Consider the following 20571-nt stretch of genomic DNA (forward strand, 5'->3'; position numbering starts at 1 on the left):
CATTTCCCTGACTTGCAAGGCAAATGGATACGAGGGGACTGCCAAACATGAGGTTCCGAGATTGACTGTTGACAGTTTGATCACTTTTTACTGTGGATTTCTGGCCCATATGTATTAGGAGAGTGCTATTCTGCACAGGTTGCAAATCTGACATGATATGTATGTAGCCTTTTCAATAAAATATTTGTAAAAGGTCTGGTTTTATGCCTACTACAAGTAAACAAACAAGTAGGTTTTATGCCTACTACACCCTTCTAATTCTTGCTCAAAGAAAGATTGCATTAGAATGAGGAAAATGTACCTTGAAAATACCCTATCTTTTCTCTTAATTGTGCTATATGCATTCCCAAGTTTCCTTGCATTCCTTTCCAGCAAAGGCATGACACATACTAGACCAGGAATCTTATTCGTATGCTCACAGAGCTCTATCTGTAAGTTTTTTTCCTCAGTTCGTCCTCTTGTAGGTCTTTAAAATACTGTTCAGAGCACCGATTTGCCCATAATAGCCTTCCAACTGAGGTTATGTTCATAGGATTTCAATATGTTGTTGTTTTGTTTTTCAGTTACTGAGCCTTGTCCTCTCCTCTGAAAAACAGATGTTATTTCTGATGGGAAAGAATCTAGTCTTATGTTGGTGACAGTAGTTAAATAGAAGGGTGTTGGATTTTGTAAGGGTGGGGATTTTTTTTCAGAAGCACGTACATGTATGTTGCTGGATCATCTTGTGCTGCTGGGTCTGGACAAGTAGTACATTTGCAGGTAAACATTTCTGCACAGCTTCTGAGGGCTGGACAGAGGACTGAAGTACTTGGGAACGTGACACATAATAAAAGAGGCTGAATGTCAGGTAAGGTTGAGTCTATACAAGATGTAGCTTTGGGGACATCAAGGCAAGTGGGAAGTAAATAGGAGGACTAGAGAATAAAGGTCTAAATAATTGCAGGTATGCTATGGAGCCTTGAGGCCAGATACCTGTACGTTCCCTGTCTCTGAGCTGCAAAATTCAAAGCATAGTAAAATAGGTTTTGATCTCTATTTCTAAAGAGCTTTGGCAGGGTCAATGTAACTTATTCTTTGGGGGTTTTGGGGGGTTTTGTTTTTTGGGTTTGTTTTTTTTTTGTTTGTTTTTTTTTTTGTTCTAAATGGTGGAGGAAATAGGAAATAGGAATTGAATGGTAAAGCATGATGCACAGCTAGCCTAGAATGTAACTATGTCCCTTAATCACTTGGTAACCAATGTACTTGGATATCTTTGAGCTATCAAGATACTTTAGAAATACTTGGCATTTCAGCAAAGCTGATCATCCAAACAACTCTAATGGCATAGGAAATCTGTATTCCAGAAGTGGTAAAAGATCAAAAAGAACATGCCTTAACTGTCTAAAGGAGTGTTGTTTAATGGTATCTCTGAACTGGGTGTATTGCAGTTACATACAATACAAGGCCATGTATCAGACTAATAAATTATAGATGGGGATCTCGTCACTTGAAATGTGAGGAGGAGGAAGCAGGCAAGCTATTTGACTTACAAGATGAGTATGATCTCCAGTATAATGTATCTGTGAAGGTTACTGTGATCATAAAATGCATCAGGGCAGTTGTTGCTAGTATGGTTTGAAATGTTTAGCAGGATTCTGCAGAGACTTCAACTGTAACTTGATAATTCATGTTTACAAAAGATGAAAGATGATTCCAGGTATTGTAGAAAATAGCTTAGGATACTTAGGAGAATGAAGAGCCTGTTTTATAAAAGGAAAGTAGAAGAGCTTAGTTGGTTTGGCTAAAAATGAGCCAGGAACAGGTAAGTAAGCACTAGGGATTTAAAAAGAAATAGTTGATGCCAGAGCTGGTTTAGAGCTCAGCTGGATGTCAAATGGCTGTGGAAAACTTTCATCTAATTACAACAAAGCTCCTGGCTGCATAGGAGAGTGGTGCTGTGGAACTGCACTCCAGTGAGAGATGTATGTGTAAAAACTGACTGTTTCAAGATCAGTCTTGATGCTTTTACGTAGAATCCATTTATGATGGATCTTGATGTATGATAAAGGGAGAGAGGAATGGAGCTGCAATTGCAGGTGAATAACCTTGATTCATGAGGTCTTTTTCAGTCCTTGCACCTGATGGCTAGCAAGAGAAAATTTAGATCTGCATCTAGGCAGCAGTGAAGCAATAAAAAGGTTTCTGCGCAAAGGACACTCTTACTTTCCAGCTTTTGAGTCATTTTCTTGTCTCAGCTCCTTAGTAGAGAGATAAATTGATCCATACATAATGTATGGTAAGGAGCTCCACTGTATGCGTGTGTCTTTTTCCTTTCTTCTGGTTTGGAATGGCAACTTTCATATGACTGAGCCAACGTAGTTGTTTCATCCCTGGCCTCTTGTTTGGCACAGGTAAGTCAATTCCTTACATATTTCTTTCTGGCTCTGAGTTCATTTTGACTGCCAAAGCAATGGGTATGTTACTTTCTAAAACATACTTGGTTACAGAGCAAACTGAATTTGAAGAGAAACACTGCAATGGCATAGGCTTATCTTCGTGTCTGAACCCTGCTGAGTGCTTTACCACATACCTTTCTTTCTGGTAATACATATTTATTAACATCATGAAAAGTTTTTTATTGAAAACAACCTTTGTCATAGATGCTCTTAATGTTTGAGCTTATGTACTTTCCCTATGTAGTAACTTGCTTGAGATCTGGAAAAAATAATTCCTTGTTGAAGGGATCTGTAAAGAGTTCATTGTGGAAAATCAAGGAGCCTTTGTCACATAAACATAAAGACCAAATTTTAATTTTTAAATCCTAAAACAAGTTTAAAAGATTTAAATAAAATTTTTAAAAGCCTTTATTACTTAGCCTGTGATGAGGTGGTTTGGTTTGGGATGTTTTGTTGGGTTTTTTTTTTTTAGCTAACGCAGACCCTGAAAAACACTTCTGAATCACTTTCAACAAAAATGTGAGGTTTCAGTGGGAATTGCAGGTGTTTAGTGATCTGTATAATAGTAGAAACATTTCACAACAGAAGAGGCTGCAGGTAGCAACATGGTGCCTTTCTGTGTTGCTGCTGAGTCTGACAGAGAACATCAGTTCTTTTTTTATGTGTAATTTTGGGTTAATTGACTTGGGACCAAATTCCTGCAAATTTTTTTGAGCATGAAAATTCTTCTGTGTTGACCTTAAGTCATTAGCAGAATCAGAAGTCTGAATCTAAATATTTAAGTATTTGTCATGTCAGCTGCAATGTTGTTAAGAATTTTCAAGATCAGTGGGTTTTCAGTCAAAGTTTTTCCCACTCTCTTCAGAGCACCCCCTCTTTTAGCTGCGTTCATAGGCTTATCTTCTTATCAGTGAAGAGACAAAGTATGTCTGTGCAACTAACTGTAATCGCAAGGGGTCATGTTCAGAGTGCTTGGATTCTACCGCAGTTGTAACTTCAGAAGTTTTTAGCTGCAGAAATTTCAGGTACAGCCTAGGTCACTCATCAAAAAATGGCCTAATCCTAGCAAGCACATTGAATTTATTGCTTCTCCTCTTTTGACCGTGGAATTCCCTAATGCCTGGAATTGAATAAAACATCAGGCTGCAGGGGGACAGCTAGAAGCTGCCCCCATCAAAGACATGCCAAAGCAGAGGCAATATAGAGACAGTATATAAATGTTGCCTTTCTCTGTCTTCAGAAAGAAAGGCTACTTGTTTACTTGGGCTATATTAACTTTATCATAGAATCATAGAGTGGTTTGGGTTGGAAGGGACTTTAAAGATCATCTGGTTCCAACCCCCCTGCTACAAGACACCTTCCACTAGACCAGGTTACTCAGAGCCCCATCCAACCTGGCCTTGAAGACTGACAGGGATGGGGCATCCACAACTGCTCTGGGCAACCTGTGCCAGTGCCTCACCACCCTCATAGTGAAGATTTATCCCAAAGTGCAAACAATGTCAGGAAACTGGTTAAAGCAATCACCCAGAGTCAAGGAGATCGGAGGGTTTTAGCTCTACAAAGAGTGGAAACCTGTAGCTCCCCAATTCCATCAGAGTCCCCTCACCAGCAGGCCCTGGGGTATTCTGAGTTTAGGCTTTTCTCCATGTTGCCTTTTGGAGGTAGGGCATCTTCACTTAAAAAAAATGTAAGATTCTAGAGGGGAAACTACGTGGGAAAGCAATCTACCTCTTTCTATTGATGTAATAGAGATTCCTGTAAGATTTAGCTGAAGTCTTGGGTTCTGATTCCCATTTTAAAGGCTGGCTCTGTATTTTCCATTTAGAAGCTCATGAATTAAAGGAGTTAAGCACCATTATCATGGACAGAAGCTTAGTGTGTTTCATTCCAGTTTCTGGTGGCCCATCTTCAGCAGAGGTAACCCAGGTTATCCTGTAGTGTGCTGTTCACAGCACTTCCCTAGACAGGAGCAAGCTGTGGGGTTAATCTGCTTCATCATAGTGCAAATTTAGCCTACTTTCTAACTGAACATGAAGACCTCCTTTTCTTGATAGTAGGAATCTACTCTCAGAAAACTTCATGTACTTTACTGAAATTGGACAGAAGAGTGACTAAAGCAGGCCTGAACTACATATCTGCTTGAGGACATGCTGTCTGTGCTTAATGACTTGTGTCATCTGGTATGAGGTGGCTCCCTGATAAATGGCACAGAGCCGTCCTCCGGAGGCAGCCAGTGAATCACCCTGCTGAAGCCAAGTGTTTGCTTTAGATGCTGGGAAGTGTAAGGTGTGTAACATCAGATGTTTTCAGTTTGCTTTTATGTCTCTTTTTTGTCATGTGATGGTTGTATAACTTGCCTAGAGCTTGTTCCCTACAGTTTGTGTCATGATAGGAGGATTTTGCATTTCCAGATGTCACCTTTTGAATTGTCAGCTTCAGGGACTGTTTTCTTCACTCATGATTTGAAACAAGAATGTGTAATAAAGCATTACTTCAAATTTTATTTCATAATTTAGAAACCTGCATCTGAACGTTTGTGGAACTGCAGTGTTGGTAGAATCTTTGTTGGTGGACTCAAGTGAACACCTCTAATGTAGGCATAAAAATAATTGTATTCAGCGAGTCTGAAGAGAGGATGTCCTGTAGGACTGAACTCTTTCCAGTTCTGTGTATTGCTAGAGAAGATCTTTTCATCCGAGCAGAACAGCGCACTCCCCTAATGCCAGAATTACATTTAAGAGAGTAACATTGCAGTGGGACAGAGCTGCTGGGTGTGAGGGTTTGTTTTTTTTAAATCAGGAGTTATCATTAACCATTTACCTTTACTTAAGAACTAGATTTAGCCCTCGTTTTGCACCCTAGAACTCTAGTTGTGGAGCAAAGGTCATTCTTGATTTACCTAGCTTTCCCCTCTATTGCTAAATCATATAGATTTACATGGATTATGGGACCTGGATTATGGGACTCCTGGAAGGCTGACATACCTCATGTCCTGCTAACTTAGTTTTATGTCTTCCAGTTAGGAATGACCACTTCCAAACTGGTCTCCTTAAAGAAAGATTTGTATGGTATTTAGTTTAGACTCTGCAGTGCTATATGGCAAAAATAAAATCTGATTAGAAAACCACAAATTCTAGTGGTAGCAACTGTTGGATGACTAAACTGTAGTTTATCCTGAATATTGTCAATCAAATGGAACATGATTAAGCAGTATGCACAACTATTAAATATTAGTCTGAAAAAGTTACGGATCAGTACTGCTCACCATAAGTGCCAGGAAATGAGGCTCTCCTTGAGGAAAACGCTGAGCAAATATGGGATGCAGTTAGATTAGAATAAGTGCAGTTTATTTTTCCTGCAAAGAATAAACACATTTTCATCAGTGCTTCTCTCTGTTAATAATAGTATATCACATTTGACTCACTTTCAAATGCATTGATTTATGGTTCACCTGATTTTTAAATTGGAAGACTACAAGGGAGTGAGAACAATTTTTTGACATAACTCTTCCACATACTTCCTAAATAATTACCCAGAGTCTAAACGTAAACCAGCAAATGAAATGGAGCAATTTAACAACCTAGACTGCACAGTACAAAGTCCATATTGTATTTCTGCATTAACATCTTTGATTCATTGGTTCTTTTTTTTTATTGAAGTAGGATAGAGTTATCATCGTGCCACACAATTGCTTCAGACAGAATGTGTAAAAACTTGTTATTGTTGTAGTATCTCAAAAGACTGAAATCATCCTTCTGCAAGCTCCCAAGTGTAACTTCATGAAGTTTGTATTGTTCAAAGGCATGGGCTTGCAGTCTATTTTAATCACAAAACTGCACCATGGTCATTGTTTAGAACCAGGTGACATGAAGGCACATTTAACATCTGAACATTGAAACCATTGTCACCTTTTTCCTTTGAAACTACACGAGGCCATTATAAAAGAAAACTGATAGCTGTATTAATGATAAAGTGCTACAGGAACCTGTCATCTCTGCACTTTGCCTGTGAGAAGGGATTTCACATCCCTTTTTTTTTTCCTGAATATGTATGTATGGTTTCATGGGAACGATCAGGATCTCGTTAGGATGTAATCTTTAGAAGTTAAGCTTCATAGCTTCCCCCCCGCCCTTTTATCCATTATTCCAAAATCTCTGTGAATGAAACTGATGCTTTTCCCCTCTGCTTTTGAATGGAACTGTGTGGATGTTTTACCTTCAGTTTTGCTTTGTGTTCACAAGCCTGCAGTCTACTGATAGATTATTTTTTTGGCCAATTAATATATTTAAAATGATGTTGGAGCTTTGTCAGCTGCTGTTCCCCAGGCTTGATGGCAAAAGTAGACAGATGGATGGGGGAAGGGACTGTTTTGTCAGGATGAATTTGAAGCATAAGGAATATGTTAAATGGACAGCAGTGCAAACTGAAGTCTTCTGATTGCCTGTGTCCTTGCAGTGTTCACAGTTCTTTCTTGTGCCTCTTGCCCAGCTCAGGCCTAACAGTGAGTTCTGTGTCTGATTTTCGTTTTTGTTACTACTTGCTTTGATTACATTGCACTTAGTAAAGGTAAAACTGCTGATGCTTTGTGATAATTTTTTAGTGCCTGTTAACCCTGAAGTACTAATTTGGTAGCATTTTCCAGGCACGGCTTGCAAGACAAATGTAGACCAATTGGTGGTGTTGGTTGTTACTGGTTTTTGTAATTAATTGTAGCTGCGGGGAGCCCGAAATAAAACTTTGAAGTCTTGGCCATTATGTAAAAGACAGAGCAGTGCAACTGTTTGTGGCATCAGGGGCTATTGATTTACTGCAGCCCATCAGTGTTAGAGGGGTGTGCTGCTACGTCAGCTGTGTGCTCTATTGTTTTCAACCGCTGTGGCCTTTGTGTTTGACCCTGTCAGTGCTTGCGTCAGTGATGCATATCATTGCCTGTGTGATGTCAAAGTGTGGGTGTACGGATATAGAGCCATAGTTAACCTAATGTGCTGCAGTAAATCCTGAATGCTGTTTCCTCCTGGGGATAACAGTGATTCATCGCCGTTCACATTAGACTAATGCTAAGTATAGCAGTGCTCATGAGCCGCAGTATCCACATAAATTAGTATCAAAGTCATTGCAGCTTTCTAAACGTGATGTCAGAAAGTGTTTGGAACCAGTTTTGTCGGTGTACCTCCTTTCTTGGGCGTAAACTGATTAGCAGTTCAGCTGAAGGTAAATCCTATGGAAGGACTGGGCCGAAGTAATCCTTTAGAATTTAGTTACGCTAATTAACGTAAAAACCTGGGGGATTTGGGCCATGCCAGCCAATGACAATGGTCAGCGCACAGCGAAGGCCAGAGCAGGAGGCCTGCGGCACGGCTGAGGAACCCCTCCCGGGCACCCGCCGCCGAGCCCCTGCCAGCCCAGGCCGCGTCCCGCTTGTGCCGCCCGCCAGCTGGCGCGGGGCCCGGCCGCGGCCCGGCAGGGCGGAGCGCGGCGGAGCGGAGCGGGCCGCGGGGCGGGGCGGAGCGGAGCGGGCAGCCGCGCACCTGAGGGAGCCGCCCCGCCCGCCGCCACCTCCCCGCCTGCCGCGGCGCACCGGGGACTACCCGCCCGGCGGGCCCGGCCCGGCCCGGCCCGAAATGAGCGGTAAGGGGTCCCGGCCACCCTGCGAGCTCGCCGCGGTGAACCGCAGAAGCTGCAGGGCTAGGGCGCGGCGGCAGACAGCCCCTGCGGCTGGCGCTTGTGCGCAGCGGCGGACGGGGCAGAGCTGCGAGGGTTGGGAAACAAATGCGGGGAACCTGAGCGCTGCTGAGCCCCTCTGCGGGTGACGGGCGGCTGCGGAGGGAGCGGGCAGCCCGGGCGCTGGGCGGCCATTCCGGGCGAGCTGGGGTGCTGGCAGAGCCGGGCTCTGCGCGTCGGTGCCCCGGAAGCGCATCCGCGAGTGCCGCATCCGCGCTGGAGCGCCGGGTGTCCGCCGTGCCGGCGCGCTGCGGGGGACCTGCCGTGAGGCAGTGCCGCTAGGCAGGACAGAGAGAAATCCTACATCCGTTAGGAGAGCGGTGGTGGCATCCTCCCGTTTTCAGGTGCTCTGTGCTCAGATGAGCTGGTCACGGCCGCAGTGACAGGCGGTTAATTTTGCCACACGTTTATGGTAGCTGTAATGAGGTTTTTACAGTCTGCTCGAATAATCGTGTTAAATTTGCTGGGATTTCTTTTACGAATTTCCCGTTTAAGGGCACAAGTTTCATGTGCTCTTTGAGAAGCACCTTGTTTTTTTCTGGGTTGTTTTTTTTTTTTTTGTTTGTTTGTTTGTTTGGGGTTTTTTTACTTAGGACAAAATGCGTGGCAAGTTTTCCCTTTACTGGTACTGAAATAGCAAATTTCAGGACAATGTAATAAACTGGGAGTGTGGTGAAACATCTGCTTCTTGGGTTTGGTTGAGTTAAATAAACCCTTAATGTGTTTGATGAGTTGTTTGTCAAGAATAATGTGTAAAGCATAGTGATGTGTTTATTTTCTGGCCCACAATACCTCTCTTCTGCTCATTATGTAAGAGAATTGTATGCCTGAGAGGATACGGGAGATTTGAGACCTCTTAGAATCACAGAATGGTTTAGGTTGGAAGGGGCATTAAAGATTACCCAGTTCCAACCCCCCTTTGCCATGTGCAGGGACCTTCCACTAGATCAAGTTGTTCAAGGCCCTGTCCAACCTTACCTCAGATCATCAGCATTCACAATAAAGCGCTTTGGCTGAAGCCAATCCCATTTATGTGCAATATAGAAAATTAGATGTTTGATGAACACATATGCTGATGTTGTTGTTTGCTGGTACTTTATAATCAGTCTTGCATTATGGCAAAACACACTGGCTTTGTCATGCACCAGTCTAGCCAATACCTGAAAGCATGAAGATTCCTCTTGCAGTGTATTTCACTGAAGTAGGGTTGTTTTTAAAAGGAAAAAGTACCTGCTTTTATAGCATATTAGCATTCATCTTTAGATACAGGAAAGCTTTTTTTAAAGTTTTTTTTTTGTAGGTAGTAATATGCTTTCTGTCAAGAAATCAGTAATTGTGTAAACATCCTGCGTTCATTAAAACATATAGAATCATAGAATATAAAGTAATATCTGCTGACTTTTTTCCATGTTTTTCCTTTTCTTGAATGTTCCTTTGCAATCTGACTTCATTCCACAGCTACTTGGAAAACTAATCAAAGCAAATTAGAGTCCACAGTTACATCTTGAATATTAAAAATATGTTTTCATTAATTCTGGAACTTCAAAGTGTTCAGGATGGGGTGCAAGTTTAAAAAATGCTAATTCGACTCTGTTGTAACACTGCAGTAACTTTTGAGGTTCATACAGTGCCTGTATATCTTTTGTGATCGCTAGGTTGTCGGTATACTGGAAATGGGTTTGTGGATCAACCTTTGTACTAGATTGAAGATGACTGCTTTTTTGTTTGCTTGTTAGAGAGATTACAGCACTAAATAAATAAGCTTTAAAAAGACTGTTAAACAATATTCTTCAGATGTCTAAAGCAAAGCAAAACAAAAAAGCCAAATATACGTCAGTAAATAAACACCAGTTCACCAAGAAACAGGCTGTTCATGTTAGAGTTCCTGCATCTCCCAGGGACGTTGAGTTTGCTGTAAAAAAGTTCAAGTAACTGGGGTCTTAATTCTAAATTTACCTGAAACTTCTATGGTTTAAAATTGCGACTTTAATAAAAGTGTTAGTGTTTTGTGTTTGTTATGGAAAAAGTACAAGTAAGCAATGCAACATACAACCCGTGTAAAGTCCACCTTATGTAAGAGTTTAAAACATTATTTGGTTGAGTGGTGACTTACAGTAAGTATGCTGTTGATGTTTTAGAATGTATTGTAAGCGAATACACTAAAGCACTTTCAGCTTCTCTTTTGCTACTTTTCACTTTTATTTTTACCACTTCATACTCAGCAGAAACTTTCACTGCAACATTTTTGAGTTTCAGCTGAGCACAAAGACTTGAAGGAGGTTCAGTTTTCAATTTATAGCTTGCTGTAGTCTTTACATTCTTTGCTGTTACACAGTTCAGTTAATCTTTCAATTAAGACCTTGTTCTTAAAAAATGTCTTAGTCTTTTTAAGTAGTACATTTCCAGACTTCTGGATCTCACTCTAAAGAAGTCCCTATAGTACATGTAATCAAGCTCAATTACATGCTGCTTTTTTAAAGAATGGGTTTTGTTCCTTTTCAATGCTCTTGGCATTCGGACAGGGTTATCTGTATTTCTGTCAAGTTCATACTTACAAGAATGAGGTATGCTATAATCTTATATACTGTACTGTGCATTTACTTAGTATTTCCTATTTGTAGATCTTAACTGAGTTTATAAAACATTAATGTGGAACTGTGAATGCTCTTTCAGAAGTATTCTTGCAACTTCACCAACAGTTGGGTTGGTGGTTTTGGTGGCTTCACTAACACTGACTTAGAAGTTTGGAGAATGGGGCCTGAAGTGTCTGAAACCCAACCTTATGTGCTTACCACAAAATCTGGTCAGATTCTATTGTTTTTCAGTTTTTCTTTAATAATTAAACTTCAGCAATTGTTGCCTTGTGTATTTTAAACACAAGAATGTACTAACATCTGTAGGCAATCCCCTTTGAAGCCTGTGCCAATGTGCTTGCTCTGTTAGAGGCCTATGTCAAATGCTGAAGGGGAGGGCATAAGGATAGGGCAGGCACACAGAAATAACTTGCTTATTTCTAGCTTTCTGAACCAGAAGTAATGCTTGGTTGGTTTTGTTGGGGTTTTTTTCCAGCTCTTAGTGGATTGCCTCTCTCAATTTGTTTAATTTCTTCTAAACCAAACCTTTAACTTTCCACAATGTTCTTGAAGCAGGAAGTTACATAATTTAACTGTACATTCGATGAGAATTTGCTTTATCTGTTTTAAACCTTTTACCGGCGATTTAATTTTATATCTCTGGTTCTTGCACATGAGAAACTGCAAAAGGCCTAGCTTCCCATTTTTAGGCAGTTTGTGTTTTGTTTCTTTGGGGTTTGGTTTGGTCAGTTGGTTTTTAGTAGGTCTTTTGCTGCTTGATGCTGCTAGCACTTTTATATTTTAACCATCTTCAGGTAGAAGAATACTGGTCTCTTTAATTTTTCCTGATAAACTGGTGGAAAGCCACTGTGAACCTTCTTTCCTCTTCTAGTTCTGTGTATTGTTTTTGAAATGTGGAGACAAGCACAGTGCTCTAAGTATTGAGGTACAGCATGGATTTATACCATAGCATAATAGTGTTTTCTGCTTGTTCTCTGCTCTGTTAATAATGACTTTTAATGTTCTCTTTTTTTCTTTCAAAAACACTCAGCTAGAAATACCTTTCCATAGATACATAGTAATTCCATAATCTGCTTATTTACAGCTAGTTTATGGCTCATCACTGTAAATACTTCTGGTTTTATCCAGCTACATTACTTTGCACTTATCAACACTATTTCTTCTGCTTTTTTATCATCTGATCATTCAGTATTGTAAGATTCTTTGCAGCTCTGACAGCATACCAAAAATTTATCACTTTGCTGTTCGTTTCCTTTTCCAGAAGTTAATGCATTGAACAGGTTCTTGTTTGGGTGCCTGTGGGACTCCTTTGGTCACTCTAGGTACTTTGAAAGCTGATCATTTGCTTCTTCTTATTTCCTGTTCTCAAGCCAGTTAGTTATTCATGAAAAGCCCTTTTCCCTTTTTAAGCAAAGGCTGCATTGCTACTTTAAAAGTCTTTCAAAAGCTTTTCGAAGAATCCAGATATGTTGACAGCATCCCTGTGTTCTTTGAAGGTATCAGATATTCCAGGCAGTACTTTATCTACAAATGCCACCTTAAAACATTCCTGTTGTGTCATATTTGTCTGTCTGCGAACTCTGTTCTTTCTGGTTTGCATGGTACAAGTTTCATCATGGTATCAGAATTTTTCCCATTAGTAGGAGTAGAATTCCTGGTTTGTAATGGCTGGCTTTCCCCTGGGACCTTAAGTTAGTGTCCTGTTTGCCACCTCCCTCTCCTGGGGCACTGAGACTACTTCAGGCGATAAGACTACAGTAACAGAGCAGATATTTTGTAAGTCATTTTCTTTACAGCTCTAATTGAATACTATCTGGTTTCAGCAGTTTGTTTTGAATGTTTTGTTTTGTTTCTGTTTTAAAGTCTCTTATTTTGTCGTTTCCTCTCAGGACACTTCTTTTACTCTGTCACCTGTTAAGTTTTGACAGAAACTCTTCTGTGAGTTTCCTGACAGAGAAGGGAAAAATATCTGCTGGTTAATTTACTTTTTAGTTTTGTTTCTGGTTTTCTCCTAACTGCTTCGTAGGTTTCTAAGAGTGCCCTTTGCTATAATTTTATCTGTACAGTGCATTGCCTTTGTTTATCCATGTTATCTTGCATGTTTTTCACAGAGACTTTGCAGTTCAGTATGTTCTTTCAGCTTTCTCAGACCATTAAATGGTGGTGTACTGAATATTTTTGTAACCAATTTAGGTCCTGCTCAGGTTCCAATGATGTCCCCAAATGGTTCAGTGCCTACTATTTATGTGCCTCCTGGATATGCCCCACAGGTACGTCCCTTCACTTGATTATTTTATTTCTTTTCATGCAAATTATGAGGGTAAAACCATAATAGCTAATTCAGTAACTAGCATCAAGTTTCAGAGTCACTGTGGTTAAGCAAGTATATAATGGGAGATATCCGCGGTGTCTCTGTCATGGAAGACTTCTCATGCTGTGTATGTGTCTCTTTAGTTGTATATTAACTACTTATGTGACAATAACAACCACAGTTCCTTGTTGAGTTCAGGATCCCAATGTACTAGATGTCCTCTGAATATAAACTAGAGTCATGACCCAGATAGCTCATTGTGCAGGACCTGTACTGATTTCTGTGTTAATGGATGTTTTCTCTTGGCACCAATATAGTTTTATATAGGTACATAGTTAGTGTCTGGGAAGTTCCCTGCAGGTAAGGACTAAATTAGATCAGTTAGAAAAAGCATAGCAAACAACATGCGAAAAATGTCAGCTGTCCATTAGGAATAAATTAGCATATAATGCATACTTCCACAGCTTGTCTTAAAATGGGACTTTCATTTTCTCACTGCAGTGAGATTCCTAATTTAGATGCCTAAAATTAAATGTGAGCTAGATAACCTGGACAAGTCTAGGGATTAGTAGGTCACACCTAGAAGTTAGAGTGGATGACTACAGCTCTCCATGATGTCTTCCTCATAATGTTCTGTTGTTGTGACCAGTCTACCTCTGACTCTGCTTGCATCCAATTGTGTGCCCCGAGAGAAGACTACAACATGTAAAATGCAGCCAGAAAACCCACAGTGCCTAGCAGATGTTGGACTGATAATCTGAGCAGCTTAAGAAATTGTCCTCTAGCAAAAGAAAAGGATGTTAGATGAGGCAGCCTTAACACTCTGTGGGTTTATGGGTTTAGCTTTCATCTGTTAAATGTTGTCTGGTAAGTTGTTTTATGTATCCTTCATAGTTGAGTTCCCAAAGAGGCGGAAGAAAAATGAATTAAAAATAATAGTGAAAATCCATTTATCTTTAATTCATGGTAAAATGTCTTCATTTGTATTAGAATTCATTTTTAAAGAACTGAAACAATTTTTGAGATAAGTGAATTTCTGAGTAATTTTACCATATTTCTGGAGTGCTTAACTTCAGTTGACGAAGTACTTAATGTTTAAGAACTTGTGTAACCTGTGTCAATCACAAGAATATTTATAAAATTAATTTATCCTTCTTTTGAGGATGACTCGCAGTAGGCAAGCTGAAGGACTGGGCCTTGCTGAGGCATGCTTGTTAGCCTTTCATTTTAACTTGTTAGTGCAAGCAGGTGTTCTGCTAACACAGTGCTCTGACTTCCGAACTCAAGGTGCTTCACTGTACAGAGTGAAGCTCAGAGTACAAGTGGAACAAATTTACATCTGTTGTCTGCATCTGAGTAGGAATATCATAGTCCTGGAAATCCTGTAGTTTATAAGGCTTATGAAGTATTTACTACTTACAAAACATAGCAGCTGTTTAGTTTTAGGATGGAAGTTCCTGTTACAAGCCAGGAGATTTGATAGTAGTTTTGCAAACACGGAAGTCTAAAACTATTGAGCTGAGAGTTATCCCAGACTTAATGCAGTCCCAGCAAAGTAACTTACATGGTTTCTTCAGGTCTAATGTATTTTGAAATGTCAGCAACTGCAGGTATATTTTGAGAGAAATTGGAAACCAGCTAAATGTCTGATGCCATCGGCCTGGAAGAGCGACTTCAGCATAACCATCTTTTGTCTATCCATTTTTCTGTTATGCCTTTGCTTACTTCACTTCCTGTTTGGCAGTGATACTTCCTTTGTTAGAAGTTGGGCATAACTACAGAATAGAGCATACTTATTTTTCTTACATAATTTTTTTTCACATAAATAAAAAGAAGTCCATTGGTTGATTAACTTTTACCTTCTTTTTCTGTAGTTGTAAAGCTCTGAAAGAAATTACGTCTTTATTTATCCTCTCTAAGCTCTCTGCATTCGCTGTCTGTAGTGAGTTTTCCAGCAATGTTTAGTCGGTTAACTCAGACAAACAGGCCTAAGCCAGAACTACATGTTTTGCCACTGCACTTAGGATAATTGATAGCTTGTTTACTTTTTTAAACTTAAAATTATATAATTGACATGATGCTCTTACTGCTTTTGGAGGGTTTTTATCTGTGTAGTTGCCTGGGAGAGGCCTACCCTTGAGTTGATACTTGATTTAGAGGCACAGTTACAGACTTATCAAACTCTTCATTTTACACTATTAAACTTAAGGTCCCTGCAGCTATAAATTAGGTATCTATTTCTGAGTTACTTAGGCTATTAGCAGACCCAAGAAGACAAAAAAGACAAATAAATTATAAACTAAGTAGCCTGTTTTTTGTTGGTTTGACCTTGTTGGTTTGGTTTGGTTTGGTTTGGTTTTTAATGGAAACTGCTTCCTATGTAATCTGAATCTGCTCATAAAGTCATGATATTGCAATTTTTCTTGTAAGCATAAAGGACTTAATTAAAACAACATTTCTGTGTTTAGATAATTTCACTGGACAGCAGAAGTTCTGTTTGTATTTTCTTCTGTTAATACATCCTGCCTTTAGGATACCACACAGCTGTGGCTGCACAGATATGAAGAATGTTGTCTTTAGTGAAATTACTCTTTCCCAATATGGGACAATTTCTGTATACTGAAAATAGCCCCTTAAAGTCACACAGTGTGTATGTGTTTTAAAGCTGTGTTAGCTTAACAATTTATATTTCTTTCCAGCTCTCTAGGTAAGGTGGGGTCAGCTCCATTGTGCATATTTTTATGTCTTCTGAATTTTATTGCATATGCACAGAGATCCTCATCCTGTCATTACACCAGAACCATACAGCTGTGTCTACATAACTGCCTTTCTAAGTACAATAGTGAAGTTTTGAAACAACTTCTTAGACCAGCCTCACCACATTGCATTGGTTCAGCCAGGTTCAGCTAGCAGGATCATTTTGGGGGGTACAAATTCGATCTCTGTCAGAGAAAACAAAAGTAGAAGTTCCATTTCAGACGTACCAGATGCACACCAACCCTTAATGGAGGAATAGTAAAACCAGTGATTGACCCTCCAAGGAGCTTTCTGTCTTGGACTTGGCGGAACTGTTCACACCAGGGCATGGGACTAACTCTAACTAAGCATAATACCCTTAAGCTTAAACAGTGAACTGAAGGCAGCTTGGCACTAAGAGCTTTGATTTGATCTGCTCCTCTTGCACCAGGTTGCTCATTGGCATAGGTGTGTACATGTTCCTACATCATGTCAAGTGTCAGTGGAGAACAATTTATTCATTGGCATTCCAGACACTGAAGTTATTAACACCTGGATATATACAAGTAAAAAAAAAAAAATCATCTCTAGGTATTACCATCAGTCATGTATTTTTGTGAGTGTTTTCTGCTTTCTACTATATGTGTCTTTGTGCCTGCTCTCCACCAGTTTCCTACGTGCTACAGACCCCAGACAAGCTACGTGTGCCATGAGCAGCACACCTCAGCTCCTTTCAATTTTTAAAAGAAGCCTATAAGGAAAGACTTCTTAGCAGGGCCTGTTGTGACAGGATGAGGGGTAATGGTTTTGAACTAAAAGAGGGGAGATTCAGGCTGGATGTGAGGAAAAAATTTGTTGCAGTGAGAGTGGTGAAACACCCTCAGGTTGCCCAGAGAGATGATGGATGCAGCATCCCTGGAGACATTCAAGGCCAGGGTGGATGTGTTTCTGGGCAACCTGATCTAGTTGAAGATGTCCCTGCTTATGGCAGGGGATTGGATTAGATAACCTTTGAAGGTCCTTCCAAACCAAACTGTTCTATGATTCTGTGTATCTTATGTGACCACACTTACTCTCATAATGGGATTGTATATGCTACTTCCGTTTCTTTGAAATTGTAGCAACATCGCTGAAGGCTGCACTCAGGTCCCTCAGCCACGGCCTTGTCCTGTCACATCTCCCATTTGCCATTTTTGCACAACAAGCCTCTTTGCATGCCAGAGCCTGGCAGAGGCTGACACAGAGGCCCCTGTTTTCTGTGTAGCATGTGGCTTTCTTCACAGAGCAAGACAGGCAAGGGGGGAGGAAAGAAAATGAGATTCTTTGTAAAAACTACCTTGAGTTGTGAAGGAGTCTTAAAAGGGCTGACTACCATCCTGCTGGGTTTCTTGTTTTAACAGGTTGATGCAGGCGAAGGCTGCTGCTCACTAGCAGGTGCAGTATGGCCACTGCCTCCTGGGTTAATGTTGGTGGCCTGAATTTGGCACAGAACAAAGACCAGACACTGTTGTGCTTTTCCTATCACTGTTTATGAAGAGTGTGGTCTGTCCACCCACCAAATCACTTCGAGGGAGCAATCTGGCTGTTACGCTGTCAAGCAAATATGAGGAGCTGTGTAGTATACAAGCAATATGAGTGAGGGTGGAAAGAGGGCCCTGGGGAGAAGCTAGGCTCATGCCATAAATATACCTGGTTGTTTATAAGATGTTGTTATGTTGTTACAGTCTTTCTTTTTTTTTAACATTGAGAAATGAATGGCATTGTTGCAGTTAATACACTTCATGTAGGTAGCCCTTTAATTGTCCTTTTTTTTTATTCATGCTCTCCTCCTGTTTTCTCGAATTTAAGGGATTTACTATTCCTAGTTTTGTATCTACAGAATGCACCTTTCAGACTGTCATTTCCCTTTTGGTGCATTGTCTCTCACTGTGCAGGTTATTGAGGATAACGGTGTTCGAAGGGTTGTGGTGGTACCCCAGGCTCCAGAATTTCATCCTGGTGGTCATGCAGTGATACACAGGCCTCCACATCCCCCACTGCCTGGCTTCCTTCCTCTTCCAGCCATGATACCCCCTCCACCACGTCATATATACTCACCTGTGACCGGAGCTGGTGAAATGGCAACACAGTACATTCCACAGTATCACACCTCGCAAGTATACGGGGATCTGGGTAAGCAGCTTACCAAATATTGCAAGCTCTATCAAAGGAAATTATACTCTACTCATTTCCAGCATCTGTTGTACTGATGTTCGGGCTTTGTCAAACAAGCCTTTCAGTTTGAATGGGAGCTGTACAGACCAGTTTTATGAGGGTACCAGGTCCTGTTTTTACTGAAAGTTGTTATTCCAGAAGAAGTTATTTTAATGGATCAATGAACAGACAAGTCTAATTAATTAAACATACAGATTATTTCTTACGTGTATCAGTTATAGATTTGCAGGAAGTGTTTGTACTGATTCAGCTGATGCCTTCCTCTGAGGTTTAGAGTTTAAGTCCATACCTGAGCACTATTCTGAGACCTCTTGTCTTGCAAGTATCCCATTTGAAGCATAAAACAGGAGTTCTTGCTATTGATTATGAAAAATGTTTGCTATTTTTGTGTGTAAAACTGTATGCATTTAGTCCAATGTCTGTATTCAAGTCCAACTTGAATGATCAGGTGTTACCAACCTAAACTTAATACTGTAGTTGAAGCTAGTTTTGGTAGTGCTATTGACACCTGCCCTTTAATAATGTTTAGTGGCAAAGTGTATGTGCGTACTAACTCAGGGGTTGGGTTGTTAGATTAATATTTACATTTCTGGCAGACTTGTTTTTCTTTTGATAAACTTCTGCAGTAAGGCAGGTGCTGACCTTGAAAGTCTTTGAGAGCAATGCCAGGTTGCTGTTTTTAGAGAAAAAACCTTGACACTGTAGAGGGGGAGACTAAACAGAACTTTGTCATGTTGCTGTAGGTGCGCAGATTCTCAGTGTTCTATGATACTGCGAAAAAACATCTCTAAAAATGTCCTTCATGTAGTCACCGTGCTTAAATAGTCATCATGTACAAAGCTGTCAAATAAGAATATACTGTTGTCTTCCTGGAATTCTTAGTGTTTCTGTATTCTGAAGTTGTACTTTATTTCTTCCTTGCACTACTTTGATAATAGTGCTTTATTAGATGCTTTTTGGTTTTATTCATTTCTTGATTTCCTGTAGATGGCAATTACTTGCTTTTAGTTTGCTAAATTAAGAGATCAGAGTATGATACTTAAATGCATAAAAGATAAAGGATACTTCTTAATGGAATAGTATTTTTTAGATTTCTGCTGCTAGGTTATATCCCTTTAAATATGAATTCAGTGATTCTGAGAAACTGCTAATGTAGAAAAAAATAGATGAAGTAGGATTCTTTGGTTTTGCTTTGTTTTAAATATATATGTAAGACGCCTTTGGATTTAGGGAATTAAAGGACTAAGGATCATAAAATCATAGAACGGTTTATGTTGGAAGGGACCTTAAAGATCATCCAGTTCCAACCCCCCTGCCATGGGCAGGGACACCTTCCACTAGACAAGGTTGCTGAAAGCCCCATCCAACCTGTCCTGAAGCTAGGTTGGATGCTGTAATTTATTACGTATTTGCTACAGATTTCATGTTTAATTTTGGACCACTGACTTTGGCTATGGCCTTAAGAAGTCAAATCTCACAGTTAAGGTCCTATATGAGGGATCTGAATTTGGGGGTGGGGGGGAGGAACACAGAAGTGCTTATAGCATGGTAGTTCTCTAACTAGAGCACTTAAATCTTTAATGATAGTAAAAATCAAATTTGTAAATAATCACAGCTTATCTAGTAGTCCTCTGTCAAATTCTCTGGGAATTAAGTTGACCTACTAAAACAGAAACTGGAAAGTCCTCTAGTTTTGTGGGGGTTATCCATCTTGCAAGAGAGTTTGTATTTAATCTTGTTTCCTATACTCCCCGACACATAAGAAATACAAAACAATGAATTCATTTTTCAGACCAAGTGATGCAATTCACCTGAAAATGGACAAATTCTATGCTGGTTTTGAAGGATGTATTTTTTTTAAATTTTCATTGTTTATCATAGGTAGGGTTACACTGGGGAAAGAGTTGGTTGCTGGTTTAAATTCTTGAGTCAGTAAGCTGAAATGGATAAAAATGTTAGAACTGGACAGAAAAGTTCACCAGTCTGCAGTTTAGGTTTTTTTCATTGGTGTGGTACTGGCTTATTTCCAAAGCCGTGTTCTGACTTAGAGGTGGGATTTTGGTCATGTGGCAGCAATGCTTAGGTTACTGTATACCAGTATAGTGTACTTACAAGATGTAGCCATGCTATCTTCAGTCTTTCAGTGTCTTTCAGTTGCCCTGTGCTTTTGTGGGGTTTTTCCCTGTTGATTTCTGCTTTTCCTGTTGATTTCTCACCATTAGTTGGTCTAGTATAGGATTAAAGTACTTGATCTAGTTGCCTTCCAAAACTTAAAACTTCCGTATTTTTTATTCAACATGAAACAAACCTCTTCCTGTGTAATAAAGTATCACTTTTTTTTCTGTGGTGACTGTATCCTGTACCTTACAGCTGAAGGATGATTATAGAAACAGTTTAAGAATAATTTTTAAGTAGAAAAAAAGATGTGGGAAGGAAAGATAACACTTTCTCCCCTAACATGTTGTTAATGTACAGTTAGTGTGTATCACTTTGCCTGCTTGACACTTAGGTTTTCCGATAGGAGTAAAGATGTAATTTTACACACAAGTGTGCACTT

At 40.0% G+C, this 20571-nt stretch overlaps 1 protein-coding gene across 4 annotated transcripts in view; it reads left to right on the forward strand.

Annotated features, from left to right (window-relative positions):
• Positions 1–20571, forward strand: part of FNDC3A (fibronectin type III domain containing 3A) — a 117564-nt gene that overhangs the window by 53319 nt on the left and 43674 nt on the right. For 2 of the 4 annotated variants that reach the window (XM_065678257.1, XM_065678258.1), the window contains exons 4-5: positions 12947–13023; positions 17735–17972. In XM_065678257.1, coding sequence (XP_065534329.1) covers positions 12947–13023; positions 17735–17972 — 315 coding nt within the window. Of the gene's footprint in view, positions 1–7956; positions 8067–12377; positions 12530–12946; positions 13024–17734; positions 17973–20571 lie in introns of those variants that run through there. The other 2 variants (XM_065678259.1, XM_065678260.1) reach the window with 2 other exon arrangements.

This window comes from Lathamus discolor, chromosome 4, assembly GCF_037157495.1.
Source record: "Lathamus discolor isolate bLatDis1 chromosome 4, bLatDis1.hap1, whole genome shotgun sequence".
In the NCBI taxonomy this organism is placed as follows: Eukaryota; Metazoa; Chordata; class Aves; order Psittaciformes; family Psittacidae; genus Lathamus; species Lathamus discolor.